The 17,147-nt window shown below is 37.4% G+C and overlaps 4 protein-coding genes across 11 annotated transcripts; 1 reads left to right on the top strand and 3 right to left on the bottom strand.

Annotated features, from left to right (window-relative positions):
* Nucleotides 1-572: 572 nt before the first annotated feature.
* Nucleotides 573-1,598, bottom strand: LOC129875866 (uncharacterized). Its single transcript, XM_055951086.1, has one exon. It carries the CDS (start codon nt 1,596-1,598, stop codon nt 573-575), a length of 1,026 nt encoding a protein of 341 aa, XP_055807061.1.
* Nucleotides 1,599-2,626: 1,028 nt separating this feature from the next.
* On the top strand, nt 2,627-5,213 carry LOC129875865 (uncharacterized). Its single transcript, XM_055951085.1, has one exon. It carries the CDS (start codon nt 2,865-2,867, stop codon nt 4,962-4,964), a length of 2,100 nt encoding a protein of 699 aa, XP_055807060.1. The 5' UTR covers nt 2,627-2,864; the 3' UTR covers nt 4,965-5,213.
* A 581-nt stretch (nt 5,214-5,794) lies between these two features.
* LOC129875927 (DEK domain-containing chromatin-associated protein 4-like) lies at nt 5,795-12,241 on the bottom strand. 8 transcript variants are annotated; one of them, XM_055951170.1, is made up of 13 exons: nt 12,110-12,241; nt 11,773-11,842; nt 11,047-11,697; nt 10,900-10,933; nt 9,841-9,920; nt 9,250-9,309; nt 8,882-8,992; nt 8,545-8,625; nt 8,372-8,452; nt 7,222-7,651; nt 6,913-7,025; nt 6,481-6,511; nt 5,795-6,320 (listed from the first exon to the last, which is right to left on the bottom strand). In XM_055951170.1, exons 3-13 carry the CDS (start codon nt 11,635-11,637, stop codon nt 6,160-6,162), a joined length of 1,773 nt encoding a protein of 590 aa, XP_055807145.1. In that variant the 5' UTR covers nt 11,638-11,697; nt 11,773-11,842; nt 12,110-12,241; the 3' UTR covers nt 5,795-6,159. The 8 variants fall into 8 exon arrangements, with proteins under 8 accessions (XP_055807145.1, XP_055807148.1, XP_055807144.1 ...); XM_055951173.1 differs by having other exon boundaries at nt 11,047-11,652; XM_055951169.1 differs by having other exon boundaries at nt 11,047-11,842.
* A 1,140-nt stretch (nt 12,242-13,381) lies between these two features.
* On the bottom strand, nt 13,382-16,819 carry LOC129875929 (two-pore potassium channel 1-like). The gene is made up of 3 exons (XM_055951177.1): nt 16,625-16,819; nt 14,075-15,003; nt 13,382-13,928 (listed from the first exon to the last, which is right to left on the bottom strand). The coding sequence occupies exons 2-3, from the start codon at nt 14,971-14,973 to the stop codon at nt 13,778-13,780; spliced, it is 1,050 nt and encodes a 349-aa protein (XP_055807152.1). The 5' UTR covers nt 14,974-15,003; nt 16,625-16,819; the 3' UTR covers nt 13,382-13,777.
* Nucleotides 16,820-17,147: the final 328 nt, after the last annotated feature.

Genomic DNA, 17,147 nt, shown 5'->3' with positions numbered 1-17,147 from the left:
TCTCACCACAATTTTAGTGGCTTTGACGAGCGAGTTCAACTTATAAATACACCAAAGTCTAAAGAAGTTTCAGATTATCAATTTTACCTTTTAACTTTTGAATACTTTTTTTACTTTAATTTAAAATTTAATTTTAAGATTTCACCTTTAAATATATTTTTGTCAATTTCAAATCAGTAGGAAATGTTGTGTGAAATGAAAATTTGTAGCGTTACAATCTAAAAGAGTCCAAGGTAAGGCTTCGTACAATAGACCCTTGTGGTCAGACCCTTTCCCGGACCCCGCGCATAGCGGAAACTTTAGTACACCGAAATGCCCTTTTTTATACAATCTAAAAGAGTATTGAGGCCCAAATTTAGTCTCAACATCAACATCAAAATATAGTAACACTATAATATCTTTTGAATCTACTTACGTGAAATTCCTAACTTTGCTACACGCATATATAAAAAAGGGGGAGATTTCTACATTTTTCACTTATATAACAAAAATAAGAAGTATTATAAAGAAAAGATTATTACAAAGGGAAAGAATTCTACATATACATAAAAATTGGGCCTTTAATGAATTATTCAATTTAACAAAGCAGCCCAAATAGCAAGCCCACTTAGATAAATTGGCGCCTCAAATTTTGAAGTTCCCGCGGATGTATCAGTCACAATGCTCCGTGATCCCTCCGGCGGAAAATTGGCCGGTGCTGGAATCGGAGAGCTACTGCTTGAAGGTAACATATATGGTGCCTCTGATGGGGTTATTGAAGTTGAAGGAACACTTGAGGATATTGATGGAGTCACGGCTCTTGCCGGAATTTCTTCTGGTGAAGCTGCCGGAGGGGAGAATATAGGAGCACTTACTGGATTTTCAACCACAATGGATGATGGGGTGAGTGCCGGTGAAGAGGTGGTCGCTGGAGAAGCGGACGGTCTCGTTTTAGGAGACTTCGGCACTGGTGATATTGCAGGAATGATCACCGGAGTTTTAAATTTTGGACGAGGAGTATCTGCAGATGGAACCGGAGCAGCGACAGTGGATGACGGTGTAGTCGCAGGAGAATTTATCGGCGAGACAAACGGAGTAGACGTCGGCACCTTTGACGATGCCTTAGGGGATACTGCTGGAGTGGTCACCGGAGTTTCAAATCCTGGCTGAGGAATCATTGCCGATGGAATCGGAGCAGCCACATTGGATGACGGCGTTGGCGTAGGAGAATTTATCGGCGAGACAAAAGGGGTAGACTCCGGCACCTTTGATGATGCTTTAGGGGATATTGCAGGGATGTTCACCGGCGTTTCAGGAGTATTCTTAGATGGTACCGGAGCACCGCCATTGAACGACGGATTCCTAGCCGGCGAAAGGGAAGTCGTCGGCGGAGTTCTCGCTGGAGATTGAACCGGCGAAACCAACGGACTACTTTTAGGAGACGCTGTAATTGCTGGAGAAGTTTTCGGAGGGACCGGAGACTTGTCAGGCGATGCGTGAAGACTCGCTGGAGCAAATACCGGAGAAAAGACAGGCGCATGGGATTTCGCCGGTGGTGTTGACCCATCGGAGTTTATCACATGAAGCAACAGTAAAGCAATGGTAACTACTCTGTACATTTTTGTAGTTTTGACAAAGTGGTATCACAGAGAAGGGACAATTGCTATCACGGGGAATATTCCGGTGACCGGGAAATTAAACAGAATGGAAAAAATTGATTATGATGGTTAATTTGATTTCTGATGATTAATATAGCATGTGAAAACTAAACGTTGCAATTTTGTAGGGAAAAAAATCAAATACTAAACGTTGCAATGTTTAGTTTTAGAAAAGCAATTTAAAAAAATAAAATTATATATTTTCAACCCCAAAAAAGAACGGTTTCAGAGCTGCATTTGGGGTGAAAATAATTTTTCCCAAATGCAAAATATATCATTTAGAAAACTCGAAAGTTTTAGTAGTTCTATTGATTGATAATTCAAATTTTTAATTTGTTAGCAAGAGGTTCGATTCTTCATTCTGGTACTCCCTTTACTTACCCCTATTATTGTTAAGTAGATTTTTTACTTGAAATACAAAATATTTTACTAGAAAATATTTAATCCAAACAATAATTTAATTTTTTCAATATTAATTTGGATTTATGATAGCCGGGGATATTTATTTTGTCATAATAGATAAAGTAGAATATGCAATTTTGAGACATTTTTTCCTACTGAGAAAAAAGTTCTCTTATACGAAAATCTAAAAGTTACAAATAGTATGAATTCTTTGACATCTAATTGGATTACGTTCAATAATAAAGAGTTTTAATTGAAAATTTGTTCTATTATGTCGACCTCCAAACATCTTTTATTTTTTAAAAAGAATATTTTATATGCGATCTTACACGAATAATTTTATTTACTCATTAAATTTACTCAACATAATTCTAAATAGTCGAATCAATAAATTTAAAACTATCCAGAATTACTATTTTATAGTCATATTATTACAACACAAAAGTAGATACATAATTCTAAAACTAAAAACATTTCGATAAAAAAAGTTTTACTCTCATAATAAATTTACTCTGACATAAATCCCCAACAAATTTAACTACCATTTAGTCACAATATTATTCAAAAACCAAAAGTATAATAGAATTCATGCAGAATTTGAAGAGTAATATATACAGTTGATCAAAACCGTTTCTTCTCCACAAGAATCTATGGAAGATTAATTAGTTCTCTCAGTTTCTGAAGTTTTCTTTTGTTTTGGTGCTTTTCTTTTTAAGCACTTCGTATTGTTATCTTTGAAAATCAAGTGTTGAATTGCAAAATCAAGCTTCTGAGGTTGTAAGAAGTAGCCAAGAACGTAACCCCAAGTTCTTTCTTGAAGAAGCCATGGAAGAAAATGAAGCTTCCGAAGGTGGTGAGGGGCTTGGGGATGGAGTTGGGGCTCCGATGCAGCAGTTCAACAGGAATAAAGCTATTTCAGCTGTTGCGGATGATGGGTTTCTTGTTGAAGATGAAAAAGATGAGGATTATGAGGATCTTTATAGCGATGTTAATGTTGGAGATAATTTTCTTCAGTCATTTTGGAAGAATGAGGAGGAAGAGAAGGTGGTTGATCTTGTTTCTCCGCGTCTGGAGAGTGGCAATGCTGCTGTGCTAGCTGCAGTTGGAGAGGTGAAAGTCGAGAAAGAGAAGAATGTAATGTCTAGGGGTTCGAGTGGAGTTGATGGGTTTAAGGGGAATGAAATGGGAGATAGAGATTTGGTACCGGCAACTAGATTAAGGACTTCTGCTGCTGGTCGGTTAAAGATTGTGTTAGGTAATCAGGCAGGTAAGATGGCTGATTTAAGGAAGAATGCTAGCAGTAATGTTGTGAATCGAGAGATAATTCAAAGGTCTACTGCTGCTAGTTTGATACCGGCAGCTAGATTAGGGACTTCTGCTGCTGTTGAGCTAAAGATTGTGTTGAGTGATCGGTCGGGTAAGATGGCTGATTTAAAGAAGAATGCTAGCAGTAATGTTGTGAATCAAGAGATAATTCAAAGGCCTACTGCTGCTAGTGCTGGTGTTTTAGGAAATGCTGGTAATGTTGGGAATTCAGGGAAGGATAATACGGTTAGACAAGGAATGGTTAGTGGGAATGCAACGGGTAGTATTGGCAGTTTCGGGGCCTTGGGTGGAGGTCCTAGTGGAGGAGGTGGTGGTGGAGGGACAGTTTTATTTGTTGGTGATCTGCAATGGTGGACAACAGATGCTGAACTGAAGATAGAGTTAAGCAAGTATGGAGCTGTGAAGGAGGTTAAATTTTTTGATGAAATGGTTAATGGGAAGTCGAAAGGATATTGCCAGGCTGAGTTTTATGAACCTGCAGCTGCCACGGCATGTAAGGAAGGGATGAATGGACATGTTTTCAATGGGAGGGCCTGTCTGGTCGCCTTAGCTTCACCAAATACGGTGAGGAGAATGGGTGAGGCACAGGTGAAGCGACATCAGCAGAATGCTCAGAGTCAGACCACTCCAGTGAATGCACAGGCAAGGTGGGAGCCTGGCGATAGTAAAAACAACAATGCTACAGTTGGTAATTTTCAAGGTGGTGGAGATAATAACAGGGGTTTGGGGAGAGGAAATTGGGGCAGAGCAGGTCCTCAGGGGATGCGGAATAAGGGTCCAGTTGGTCCTATGAGTTATAGATCTGGTGGCGTTGTAGGAAGGGGGTTTATGGGGAATGCTGGAGGTGGATTCGGACAAGTTATAGGTGCTGCATCTCCATTGATTCATCCTCAAACAATCATGGGTCAAGGCTTTAATCCTGCTTCTAGATGGCCTATGGGGAGAATGGGTGGTTATGGAGGATTTCCTGTTGGTCCAACTCCACCTTTTTCAGGCATGTTGCCTTCAGTTCCACCAGTTGGAGGAGTTGGTTTGCCTGGTGCAACTCCTTATGTAAATCCTGCATATTTTGGGAGAGGAATGCCCATGAATAATATGGGAATGATGCCTAGTGCTGGTATGGAGGGACCTAATATGGGTATGTGGTCTGATCCTACTATGGCCGGATGGGCTGGAGATGAGCATGGCTACAGAGCAGGAGAGTCAAATTATGCGGCAGAACCTGTATCTGATCATCAGTATGGAGAAGAAAGCCGTGATAGAGGACCAGAATGTGATAGGTCTGGTTCTTCAGAAAAAAGATATATAGATGACAGAGAACCTACTTATGACAGAGATACTGCTAGAGATAAGAATACAGGGTGTGATCATGATTGGCAAGAAAGGAGACGCCAAGTTGATAGAGATGTTGGACGAGAGGTAGAACGCGAGGAGCGTGGTCATCATAGGGATGATAGAAATAGATATGCTGATCGTCATAGGAACAGGGGAAGATCAACAAGGACAAAGGCCAAATCACGGTTATCGCATGAAGATTACTCACGGTCAAGATCAAAGGATGCAGATTCTGAAAATAGGCGCCGTGAGACTACTGATTAATCTGCCGACCTATTGCATATTTTCTTGGATAATATAGAAATACATAGATTAGGAAAGCTAAATCAACTGACGAATTGCCATGTGCATTCAGGCTTTCTCCCAAGCAGCATTCTTGACTACGCTGCCTTCATCAAATAGTTCCTCTGATACATTTTGTCACATAATTGCTGTTTTTCTTTCAGTGTTCCTTTTGAAAGGAGCATTTCCACTAATCACTAATATGATGTAGGTTCATGATTCCACTCTTCATTAATGCCTTTTGGTAGAGTAGTTCTATCTGTTTTGGTGTAGAAAACCTGTCTTAGAACCATTACCATCTTGTTCTCTTTTCTGAATAGTTTTAGGTGTCTCTACTGCTACGTAGATGCCATATCTGCGAGCTTCGATTTGTTCTACCAAAATGATGATGGTTGAGCAATAAAAAGATATAATGGTGACCCAGTGTTGTTCCCATTGATGTAGTTCTAGTAGATAGTTACACAATACAGTTTTATAAAGTGAAATTCAAAAGTTTCCCATGGTAGTCAAGCTGTTGGACTTCTTCCAAGCTTTACGTCCATTTATACTGGTTATTAATGAGTTGAGCATAAATCAATACTTCTTCCAAGCTTTACGTCCATTTAGTTAAATGTTTAATTGTAAAACATCCCACGTCTAGCCTCCAGAGCTTTGGTCTAGTGGTAAGAGCACACACCTGATGTGTGTGTGAATTAGACGCATGCCAAAATTCAAGTATTTAAGTGGAGAAAGGTAGAATAGTGCACCCACTATCCAGCATATTTTGTACCGTGCGTCTTTAATATCGGGGATTTCTCAGTTATCCCAAAGTAGAAAACAGTACCAAACAAGGAATTAAATAATACTAAAGCTAATACATATATTTTTTCTATAATACCTTCTGCCAAACGACCCCTCTATAGTTCATAAAAAGACCAGTGCTTTCAAGAAGAAAAAAGACTATAACTGCTGTTTACACAGTGAGCTGCAATCCTGCACTAAAATCCTGACATTTCTAGTTCTATGACGTTCTATGACTTAGTAGTCAGTGAGTTGAACCACAAGGTGGGACATTACCAATAAATTATGCCCAATCGAACCCATTATGGAACACAATGCAGAAATCAACCGAGGCAGAAAGGGTCGGATCTTGAGATAAGACGACATAGGCTACCTTTCCTTGGTATATTCTATGCTTTCAAGCCTCTACGCCTCCGACAGAAGGCTGTTTTTCATCCTTTTCAGCATTTTTTTCCTCTTCCCCTTCATCAGCTTCATCGACTAACCTAGTGAGCTCATCCTGGATCATATTCTTCACAGATGTCTTTCTGGGTGTAAGATCTGTATCATACCGCTTGGCTGGAAAAAAAGAAGACAATATTAATCAGTTGGATTCCAGAATTGTATTGCTATGGCCTCGTAGCAAATGTAATATCAAGTTTTTCAAAATCTTAACTTAGTCAATACCGCGTACTTTGTATAACCAAAGAACAGAAAAACCTTTTTACAAGACACTTACCAAGTATCTTCACAATGTCGGTAAAGGTAGCCTGCAGCATAAGCAAATTATGTCAGCCATAGAGGAAAATAAACTTTGGAATATCAATTCCCATTCTGGGAACTATGATCACCAAAATGCTAAGGACGAACACCATCTTGAAATGGTCAAACATGTCCTCTATTTATTTTTCTTTCGTTCCGGGTAATGGTGGTGTCCTGGCCCCAACTCGCACGCAGCTCGACTATTCTACCGGGTACCTACTACCTCCCACCATTGATATCGAGTAACTCTACCCACCAAAGCTTAGGCAGATGGGAAAAACAACTCCTTTTTAAATTAGCATGGAACATATAAATAGGAGATTTGACAACCGAGATCTACTAATAAGGAGAGAAACAGAAGTGCGATGAACTTATGGACCCCACAACTTAATAAAAGTTCATTCCTTACCGTGTTAAAGTCAACTTCTTTTAGAACTTCACAAATTGCACTTCTGAGTTCATCATCACTTGGCTTCAATTTATCTGCTTTCTTATGGCCCTTTCCATTCAGAACTTTTTTCCCTGCACAATCAGATAAACTAATAAAGAAAGGATTTAAGCCAAAAAAAATAAATACATAAACAAAGAAAACAACTTCAGATGGATACACAACACACATTAAAAAGAAATTTATGAAGATACTCATATACAAATTATTGATCATCTTGACGAGAATTTTTGGGAGAACACACAAATGGGAGTAAACAATGATTCTCACCAGTAGTATTGTCTTTTGAACTAGGCTTCTTTGGTGTAGATTTTTTTCCCTTAACCACTTCAGTAGTTTTCTTCTTTGAATACTCTTTTGGATTTGCATCATTGTCATCATTTTTCTCTGAGCCTTTTGATGAATTTGAAGGAGTTTTCTTGGTTGGAAAGCTTGGTCTTTTAGAGACTGGAGTTTTCTTGGTTTTAACTTCTCCGGCAGGTTCCTCATTTGACAATGATTTACTTGAACTTTGCTTCTTCTTCTTCTTCTTCTTGTCCTTCTCGGATTCTTCTTCAGATCCACCGTCTTTCTCCTCAGTTTTAGCTTGATTTGACATCTCAGCATCTGATCTCTCCTGAACATCATTAGCCTTCATCACTTCCGGTCTCTCCTTGTGATCATCTTTTGGTTCATGCACATTCTTCTTCTTCTTGTGTTTCTGCAGAACATACCAGACACAGATATCATGACAGGAGAAGTCCCCACAAACACTCCCAGTTGGCGAGTCTCCTTTTTTCTTCTAGATTTTATCTGGTTTCTGTTTAAAATTTGATTCCTTGAGCCGAAGGTCTATTGGAAACAACCTCTCTACCTGCCAAGGTAGGCTAAGGTCTTGCGTACACTCCACGCTCCCCAGACCCCACTTGTGGAACTATAATGGGTATATTGTTGTTGTCTGTTTACAATTTGAAAAATGAAACAATCTCAAATGCAAAAAGCTAAATACAACATTTAAGGGTTCACAAATCCCAATACCCAAACAATTCCCATACTAGACAAAGTGAATAATGTCAGACATGTATAGCATGTTCCTGGCATGATAAACTGTAGCCTTTTGTTCGATGACCTTTTTTCTCTTACCGGGAAGCTAAAAGCTTTTGCACTCTCGTCCCCAAATCAGAACTCAGTAGAGGTTCAGAGAGAAAGCCACTTCGATCAGCAGAATTAACAACTTCAATACCAGTAAGCTGGATAACGTGATTTAACGTCTCAAATATCAAGGGTGTAAAACTAAGTGCACTAAATGGAAGGTGATAACAGGTGAGACTAGAGAAAGATTGTGTCTCAAATTTAGTAAGCTAGTCATAGGTTACAATCATTCAGTAGGTGATCCCTTGTAATTAAATCAAGCTCAAAAGCTACTAAGAAAGAGTGATACCTTAGTTGAACCTTCCGAACTGCCAATTGTTGACGAAGGACTCTTTTTGCTCGCTCTTTCATGCTTCTTTCCTTTACTTGACTGTTCAATTCACCAGGGGTGAAATAAGCATGCTATGCAACAGGAAGAAGTCACAAATACTTCATTGCAATCAAAAAGGTTGTGCAACCAACCTGGTCCTTTTCAGCAAGCAACTCAGATGTCGTAGGATGAGGAGCATCTAAAAAATCTATCAACTGTGATTCCAAGTCTTCCTGAAACGTAAAAACAGAACTAGTTGAGAATCTTTTAAGGAAGTTTGCAGACAAATGCTTAACTAGTGTCTGTCTGTTAAGAGCTGCTTCATATGGTCTGAAGTGACAACTTTAGAACCAGCGTGTCAAAATTTTTGAGAAGAAGAAATATTTACCCTGTCACAGGTAATACCCTCAAAAGATAAGTCACGAACACACAGAAGAAATAACTTATGACATATAAAGCTTAATATGCTGTGGTAATATATGAACACACCTTTCTTGATGTAGCCTTGCCAACAGGTATATCTAGTAAATCACATAATTCCAACAGCTTTTCTTTTACACACTTGTCAAGCTTTTCTTTTACTTTCATCTTTTGTTTTTCCTGCAAAAACAGTCAGTAGTCTAAGGCTCTGAGCTCAAGATTTGTGATCATTATAACGAAAATTACTCACATCAGATTAAGATCCCCAAAATTAGACAATGAACAAGATATATAGACAGCCTCACATGAGCAAGCAATGAGAAATTTTATATTCAAATCCTCCCAATCCCAACCCGCCATACCCACACCTGGCATAAACCATAGAAGGAAGAGTTCTCTGTCTGAATAACTTCCTATAAACGAGACTCATTGATTACCTCATTTTCATGCCACACAAATCCGGAGAACTGTGAAATATTACTCTTGAATTGAGCTGCCTGCAAAAGACAAGAACTATAAACACAAAAGTATCAACAGAAAGAGAGTGAAGAAGAAATAGAGAGCAAATAGCATATTGTCTTTAAGCATTCTTGAAGATGTTTCTTAACTCCATGAGTCGGGACGTGGGGAGGAAGTGATCCAATATGTATTTGAAAATAAACTTTACATTAGTAACCCAAAGTTGTATGTCAAAACCAAACGAGCCATAAGAGTTAATTCCAACCAAAATTGGTGAATTGGAAACATGATTGTCTGAAATAAAGCTCAGGATTACACCCTAAAATGGACACAAAACATGCATCAGGAAGATCATAGATTCCTTCTTCTCTCAAATACCTGTTGGGGTACTTGTAGAAGAGAAATCAATAGCAACATCGAAGATACCTTTCCTTTGTCAGGAAGTGGGAATTAAGAATGTAAGGCATATAATTCAGTATGTCAACCAGAACACCACTGGGTAAGCAGGAAATGATACAAAAAAAAAAAGAAACCAATATAAAGCAATAAGCTATAAATCAAAACGTCACCTTTCCTCGCCGTCCAAAGAGAATTGTGTGTAGCAATTTGAGAGTGTCATCAGTCTTCCTTTTGGATAATTTGTATGCCACTGATACATAATATTTTGCATCAACACATCATAGGAAAAACAATAGAAACACACAAGAAAATAGAAACTCGCTAGCAAACCAATGTTAGATACACCAAAGAAGTTAGGTAACAAAGTCTCGGAGATGGGTAACAAAGCCAAGATTAAATCAAATGAAACTGTGATTCAAAGGAAAAGATAATAGAGTGAGATGGGTAACAAAGCGAAAATTAAATCAAATACCTATAGTTGTAGAATGTACACATGCAGAAAAGAAGGTAATATTAATAAGTGTCATGAGTTGGATCAAGATTCATGCAGATCTAAGCGGCCCGCTAGTTGGATATAGATAAACCTCCATACAACTTAGACGAGAACAAGATAAAAGCAATGTAGGTAGTGGTTTATCTTTTGTCACAGTTTAACAGATTGACCTACTATTTGACTCATTTTCCTCTTTTCCTCCTCTATTTGATGGAAAACGAGAGCTTTACCCCAACAAAAGAAAACATCTCACAGAGCCACACTTACAACACATAGAGCGAGTAAAATACTTCCAATACCAATTGTAATTAGTCATAATCACAGTCATATCAATTTGAACCAAATATAAATGGTATTCACTACAAATTGTTTTTTATGATCCAAGTGAAGCTTCATCCAATAAAACAATAGAAACTGGGTGAAGCAGCTCATATGGGTTATATGTTTTTCGTTTTCTTGTAGTTTCTTACTGTACTCTACAATCCACCATATTTGTCAGTCCCAACAATCAACTTGGTGGACAGGTTGGTTCATGCTGGTTAACCCAGGTAAGTTAATACTCATGTGCTAAATCAAGAACAAACAACTAGGAAGTAAGATTGTACTGCATGCATAAGAAAAAGCAAAGCAGAAATAACATCTAGAACTGGTATCTATCTCAAGATCTATATTCAGCGGGATATGTGAGCATTTCAAAGAGCACGTGTTACAATCAGTGGGCTAGTAAGTAATATACCATTTGGAATATCTTTCAGTGCAGTTCCACGACCCTGCAAACAAGATGAATCATAAAATCAATTTCATAAACAATCATAAATTTGCAGTCCGGACCCAAATCATAACAGGGGGATAAAGAGAACAAAGTTGCACTGGTATCATGGACCTTTTCAATATAGATTTCCTTGGTGAGTTCTCCTTCAATAGATGCAACCAGCCTTTCAACAGATTTCCGTTGGCGTACAGGGCGTACAATTGTTGAAGCCAGAGGTGTTTTAGGCTCCAGTTCCTTCTTGTCCTCCACTTTCCTTTTCCTCTTCCGGTCTTTCTTCTGAGCACCACTCTCAGATTTCTCACTCTCCTTTGATCCTTTCTCAACTTCATGCTCTTCACGGCTTTCTTTTTCCTCTTTCTGTACGTTGGCTACATCTTCGACCTCCTCTTTGTCTTTATCTGGTATTTCTGCAGTTTTTTTTTCCATTACGTCAAACTTAGTTTCTTGCTTCTCTTCTGCTCCTTTGCTTTCCTGGTCACCTTTCCCTTCTTCATCTGCCTTGCTTTCTTTCACCTCTTCTTTGTCTATATCCATGTTCTCAATATCCTTTTCATCAGCCTCTTTGCTCTCTTCTTCTACTTCCTTTATCTCATCCTTTTCAGCATTCTTCTCTGTAAAGGCTTCACTCGTATCTGCCGCTGCCGCGTTGCTGTTGGCAGATACCTCAGCCAATTCAGTGACTGTATCCCCCTCTTCTCCCATAAATAAAGTTTAAATCTAACAGGTCAAAACAAAACCCTTGAGCACACAGCAGAAGATAAACTGCATTTAACAATGTCAAGTTATGAGCTTGAAGAATCCAACATGCAAATAGTGCACCGAACATGTTGCCATTACCTCCAACTTGCAGCATGAAATGAACCCCAAAAACAATCCTCACCATTACAGAGCTTCAAGAAAATCCTCTCTACATTATTCACCATGTTAAATTGGCCTTCAACTACACCCCCCACCCACCCAACCAACCAACAAGAAAAAAAAAACAGCTGACAAATGAAATTCATAATTAAATTTCAAGAAAGAACCCTAAACTGCAAATAATAATAATAATAATAATAATAACAATAAAATTAAAAAAATCCAATCTTTTTACCATAATCAAACACCCCAACATCAAGAATGTAAGTTTTAAGCTAAAAATTTGCATGTAATTAATAAAAAATTAAGTACTTACAGAGAACTTTGAGAGGTAAGTTTTCTGCGTTCTTACACTGAAATGAAGTGAATCTACTCTTTCTTGTTTTCTCTCAAACAGCCACAGCATTTGCCATTTTATGTTTTTGTAGCATTTTTATTTATTTTTTGGCTTTGTTGTTAAAATAATTTTACACTTTAATTTTTTTTTATTTTATACTTAATAAAATATTTAAAATCCCTATTTCTCATTTTAGAACACAACCTGAAAAACCTTTCGTTTATTCGTAATCTTTGTGTCCGATCAAATAAAATAACAATAATTTTATTAATGCAATCGTATCCTTATACCTATAAAAGTATAGAGGCTATTTTTAACTGACCTTCAGTAATCCTCCCTTTTTATCTGAACTTGTAACCGACAATATAAACGAGCTCATATTAACGAAATTGTCAAATAAAATACTGTCATCTGAAGGAAGTAGTTTCAGACACTAACCTTCCATGCTCATTATAAGTATATTGACAACTTCAGGACTATCTCTTTTAGTCTGTTTCACAACGAAAATTATCATCTTTTTATATTAAAAATAATGTAATTTAAAACTTGTAAGTTTATCATTAGTGACATACTTTTTTAACGTAAGAGAAACACTATATTACTTCCTTTTTGCTTGTCCAATAAATATATCTTCCAATCCTCTTAAATAATACTAATTTTCACTAATACATTTCTCTTTTGCTTAATCCAAAGATAATATAGAAAAATTACTAACCATTTAACCTTTTTTCATCCAAATATATTTCATACTCCAAATTTGCTTTATTTGAAGTATTTATCCTTGTGTCAATCACCAATACAAACTGTATCAGTTGCCCATCACATTGCACGCGACATTTTAAGACGCGAATCCAAAATTTAAACTCAATAAAGAAGAACTTATAACTACAAAGTTTGATTGATCTTCACACACACATATACACACTCCACATAAAAATAATGGGTTCGGAGAAGAGCTGCATCTGCCATTTATCATGTCGCACCAGTCATATCACAAAACTCCACATATATTTCAGAAATATAATCCAGATTAGTTCATATATATGTTCCTTTTTGCAGATGAAGGAATGCTACTACAACAACAACAACAACATGCTCAGACCTTACCCCTACCTCGTGAAGGCAGAGAGGTTGTTTTCCCGAAAGACCCTTAGCTCAAGTAACGCATAGCGAAGGGATGCTATAACATATCTCAAACTGGTAAATCTACATCACTTGTATATTGAACATCAAATGGCTCAGTTGGCTTACTTGTTCCACCAGAAAAATGCGCTTCGTGGTTTCTGTAAACAAACTTTCTGGAGAAACACAATTCAGAGTACAATTTCTGAGTTGAGTAGCCCACCACTCCACAGCAAAGCCTCAATAACTGTACTTTATACTTTAATTAACACTGCATGTACATGGTGCATTCTATGAAGTGGATAGAATGAAAATCACTCGGGTGCTAAATTAGGACGGAAATGACTAAAATACATGTACAAAAGCACTCAAGACACAAGGACATAGTGTTCAAGATTCAGATAGGACTCTGCAAGTGTGGAAAAGAATGTACTCTTCCCAGGAAAACTTTCAGAAGCTCGTGGAAACAGGGTGACACAGTAGCTGAAGATGGAGTTTTACGTAGCACCGCAATTGCATTCCAATTCAAGATGATTGGGCAAGTGTCAAATCTGTGGTTGATAAAGTTCCAGATTGATCGACATCAAGACATTCAAACTCATCCAACAAGAGTGACACGTCGTCTTGGTTGATCTTCCCCATCTCCTTAAGTTTATAAACCACAAATTCAGCAGCCCTTTGCATATGAAAAGTGAAGAGGAATTAGAATAACTTGAACTAGAGATACAGCAGAGTAGAATAAAAGAGAAATAAGTAATTGTTTGACAGATTCAACGAGTTAATTATTGGTAGCAGGCGTTGAAGTTTTATAGTATTACTTACCCTACAACCCCATCATTATCAAGATCAGCTTCTTCCAAGTCCACATTTGTCATCCTTCTCGAAAGAACCCACTTCACCAGTTCCTTCTGTCTCCTTTCTGTGTTAAATTCAGCCACATAAAGGAAGAACTGAGCCAAACAAAGGGTGCTGGTCAAAATCCAGAATATAGCAAAAATACGCCCCGCTTTAGTTGAGAAGCTTTTGTCTCCATATCCTAGTGTTGTGATGGTAGAACAGACACAATAAAAGGCATCAATGGTACTTAACTTTTCTACCTTGGTAAGGAACGCCATTCCAACAACTAGTAGAACCACAAGAGTGGCCGTTATGACAAAGCACTTGTACCTTATTTTGTTGGTTTCAAATTCCTCTAGAATATCACTCGGGCCAACTTTATCACGCATATGCAATGCTTTGATTAATAGTGTTTCCTGTTTCTCCACTAGGTAGTCTGCTCCTTTACTTAGAACCATCCCAACAAGTGCCATCCCGGAGAAAACAAAGAAAGAAGCAAGCAGTTTAGCAGCTGCGCTGTTAGGCACAAGGTCCCCGTATCCGACAGTGGTCATTGTTACAACACAGAAGTAAACAGAATCGAGTACTCCATTTACTTTCTTTCCCTGGATCTGGTTCTGAAAAAAGTAAAAGCATGTGGTACCAATAGCCAAGTATATAACCAAGTAAAGAATGACTTTCCTAAAACTCGGATGGAGTTTATCCAATATTGACTTGTAACGTGGGAGTGATTGGTCCTCCTTTATGTCATTCATTTCTCCAGGAACAAATTCCGCCATAGGAGCACTTTTATGTCGGCGAAGTCTTCTTCTCCTTGGATCAACATTTTGAAGGGTTTTAGGCAGCTGGTGTAATAAGGGCTGCTTTATGTTGCTGCCTGCCATCCCAAGCAGAATCAACTGCCTCTAGAGAGCCTGAGAGAAATTAACAATAAGAATGTTGAAGTCCTCTAAGTTCACAAATTAATCCCAACGAATTGATTTTTTTTTTGGCAGAGAAGCTCAAACTTAAGCCACAAGAAAACTAACAAGATTACAGCAACACAACAACATACCCGGGGTAATCCCACAAGTGGAGTCTGGGAAGAGTGGTTTATACGCAACCTTACCCCTACCTTATGAAGGTAGAGAGGCTGATTTTGATACTCTTGGATCAAGAAAAGCAATAACAAGATTGTAACATAATAATCTTCTCACATTCTTCATACACTAAAACTGCGCCAATTAAAGACAATTAAGTTTTTGATGTGTGAAGAAACTAGATTACTGGATGGATCTGACATACATGCATAAAACTGTAATGAACTTGTCACCATACTACTTCAGCAAAAGCTACGGTTTCCAGTACATGATACCACACAATTATAATGTAACTTATGTTGACATCATGAAGCCTGTGATAACATTATGTATGAGATCATCGTTGATGCTCTGGCTAGCAAATAGTTTCTGGCATAATTTACCAGTTGGATCTTCCTACATATTACATCCTCGTCAACTAATTCTAGCATATAGAGGCAGAGTCTGGTCAACTCGATATCAATATTAATCATAAAGTCTAACTAATGTTCAAAGAACTCCAGTTTTTCCTCATCTAGCTAGTTCTAGGTAAGACTTCCATTAGAAGCGGATTCAAGATTTGAAGCTCACAAGTTCTGGATTCTAATCCTTTGAAGTTTCTAGGTTCTAAATTTATAAATTGTGCAAACTAAATGGATTTTCAGGATTGAGCCAAAGCTAGTGGGTTCTGCCGAACCCATACCATAAATGGAACATCCACCACCCGAGTTTCATGATGGCGAAAACTAAATGGAGACAACAACAGTACAGGACTACATAGATGGTTTATCCAAAAGCATTTCTCATTTATATTGCTCGGACTCTTTAAAAATATTGTTGGGTGTGTCGGATCCTCCAAAAAGTATGCAATTTTTTGTGTCCAAGCAACATAGGCGGATTAAAAACCTGAACTTTATGGGTTCAAGTTCGAAATTCTACCACAACCCATTTGATTTACTAAGTTCCAAAATCTATTATTTGTATTTTATAATAAATGTTTTAACACATGTACAAAGGCCAAAGCTAATTTCTATCCTACATCCGCCCCGAAGTTACTCCGCCCCATCAAGTCTTAGGCAAATTGGAAGAAATAACAATAACAACAACAAACCCAGTATAATTCCACAAGTGAAAGAAATCAAATACTATATAAATGGCTTATCCAAAAGCATTTCTCATCTATGTTATTTGGACTATTCAAAAAATACTGTCAGCCAGTGTCAGATCCTCCAAAAGTTATGCAATATTTTGAGGGTTCAAAAAATAAAGCTTCTCATAATGTAGATCCACCCTCTTTCACAAATCAAAAATCAAGTTATTCAGCTATAACTTGATGCAGAATTTCAGCAAAATTTTCGCACACAAAAAATAAAAATTACTAATGTAAAGTCAACACTCAAAACTACAACATTTACTATAGATCTAATCAAAAAAGGGTGTTTCTACAAAGAAAAATTGGATAATTAGTGCGAATTACCGGAAAAAAAGTTGCTAATTCTGCTGAAACTTCAACTTATTTTTGGAAATTGAAAGAATAAACTTGAATCTTCTTTACAGTAAACTGTACATTAGATTTCTTCGACAAAAAGAACTAAGAACATCACAGATTCATAGAGTAATCTGCTGTTGCTTTCAGCTTCATTGACAATTTTAATGGCGATTATTATTCCGTAATATATTACAAATTTACAGCTTGGCCACGTTTTAATTGGAAGTCTTTTGAGAAATGACAAGAGTGGTCCCTTAAGTATTTGATTTAAACCGACTAGGCATTAAAAATCGAAACCAAATTGATAATTCGAATTGAAAAAAAAAAGTAATTAATTTATCTATAATGGATTATTAATTTTGCAGTTTCAATGAAGATTTTGATTTAGATTTTTATTATCGTGTTATCGGATTTTAACAGTTTGAACTTTTTTCTTAACGGATTAAGCGATAACGCAATAATAAATAAAATAATTTTATTCATACCATTTGGTATATAAAGTTCTTGACTT

Source organism: Solanum dulcamara, chromosome 12, assembly GCF_947179165.1.
Source record: "Solanum dulcamara chromosome 12, daSolDulc1.2, whole genome shotgun sequence".
Lineage (NCBI taxonomy): Eukaryota > Viridiplantae > Streptophyta > Magnoliopsida > Solanales > Solanaceae > Solanum > Solanum dulcamara.
Note: the sequence above shows the minus strand (reverse complement) of the source record. Positions and strands in the feature narration are given on the sequence as shown.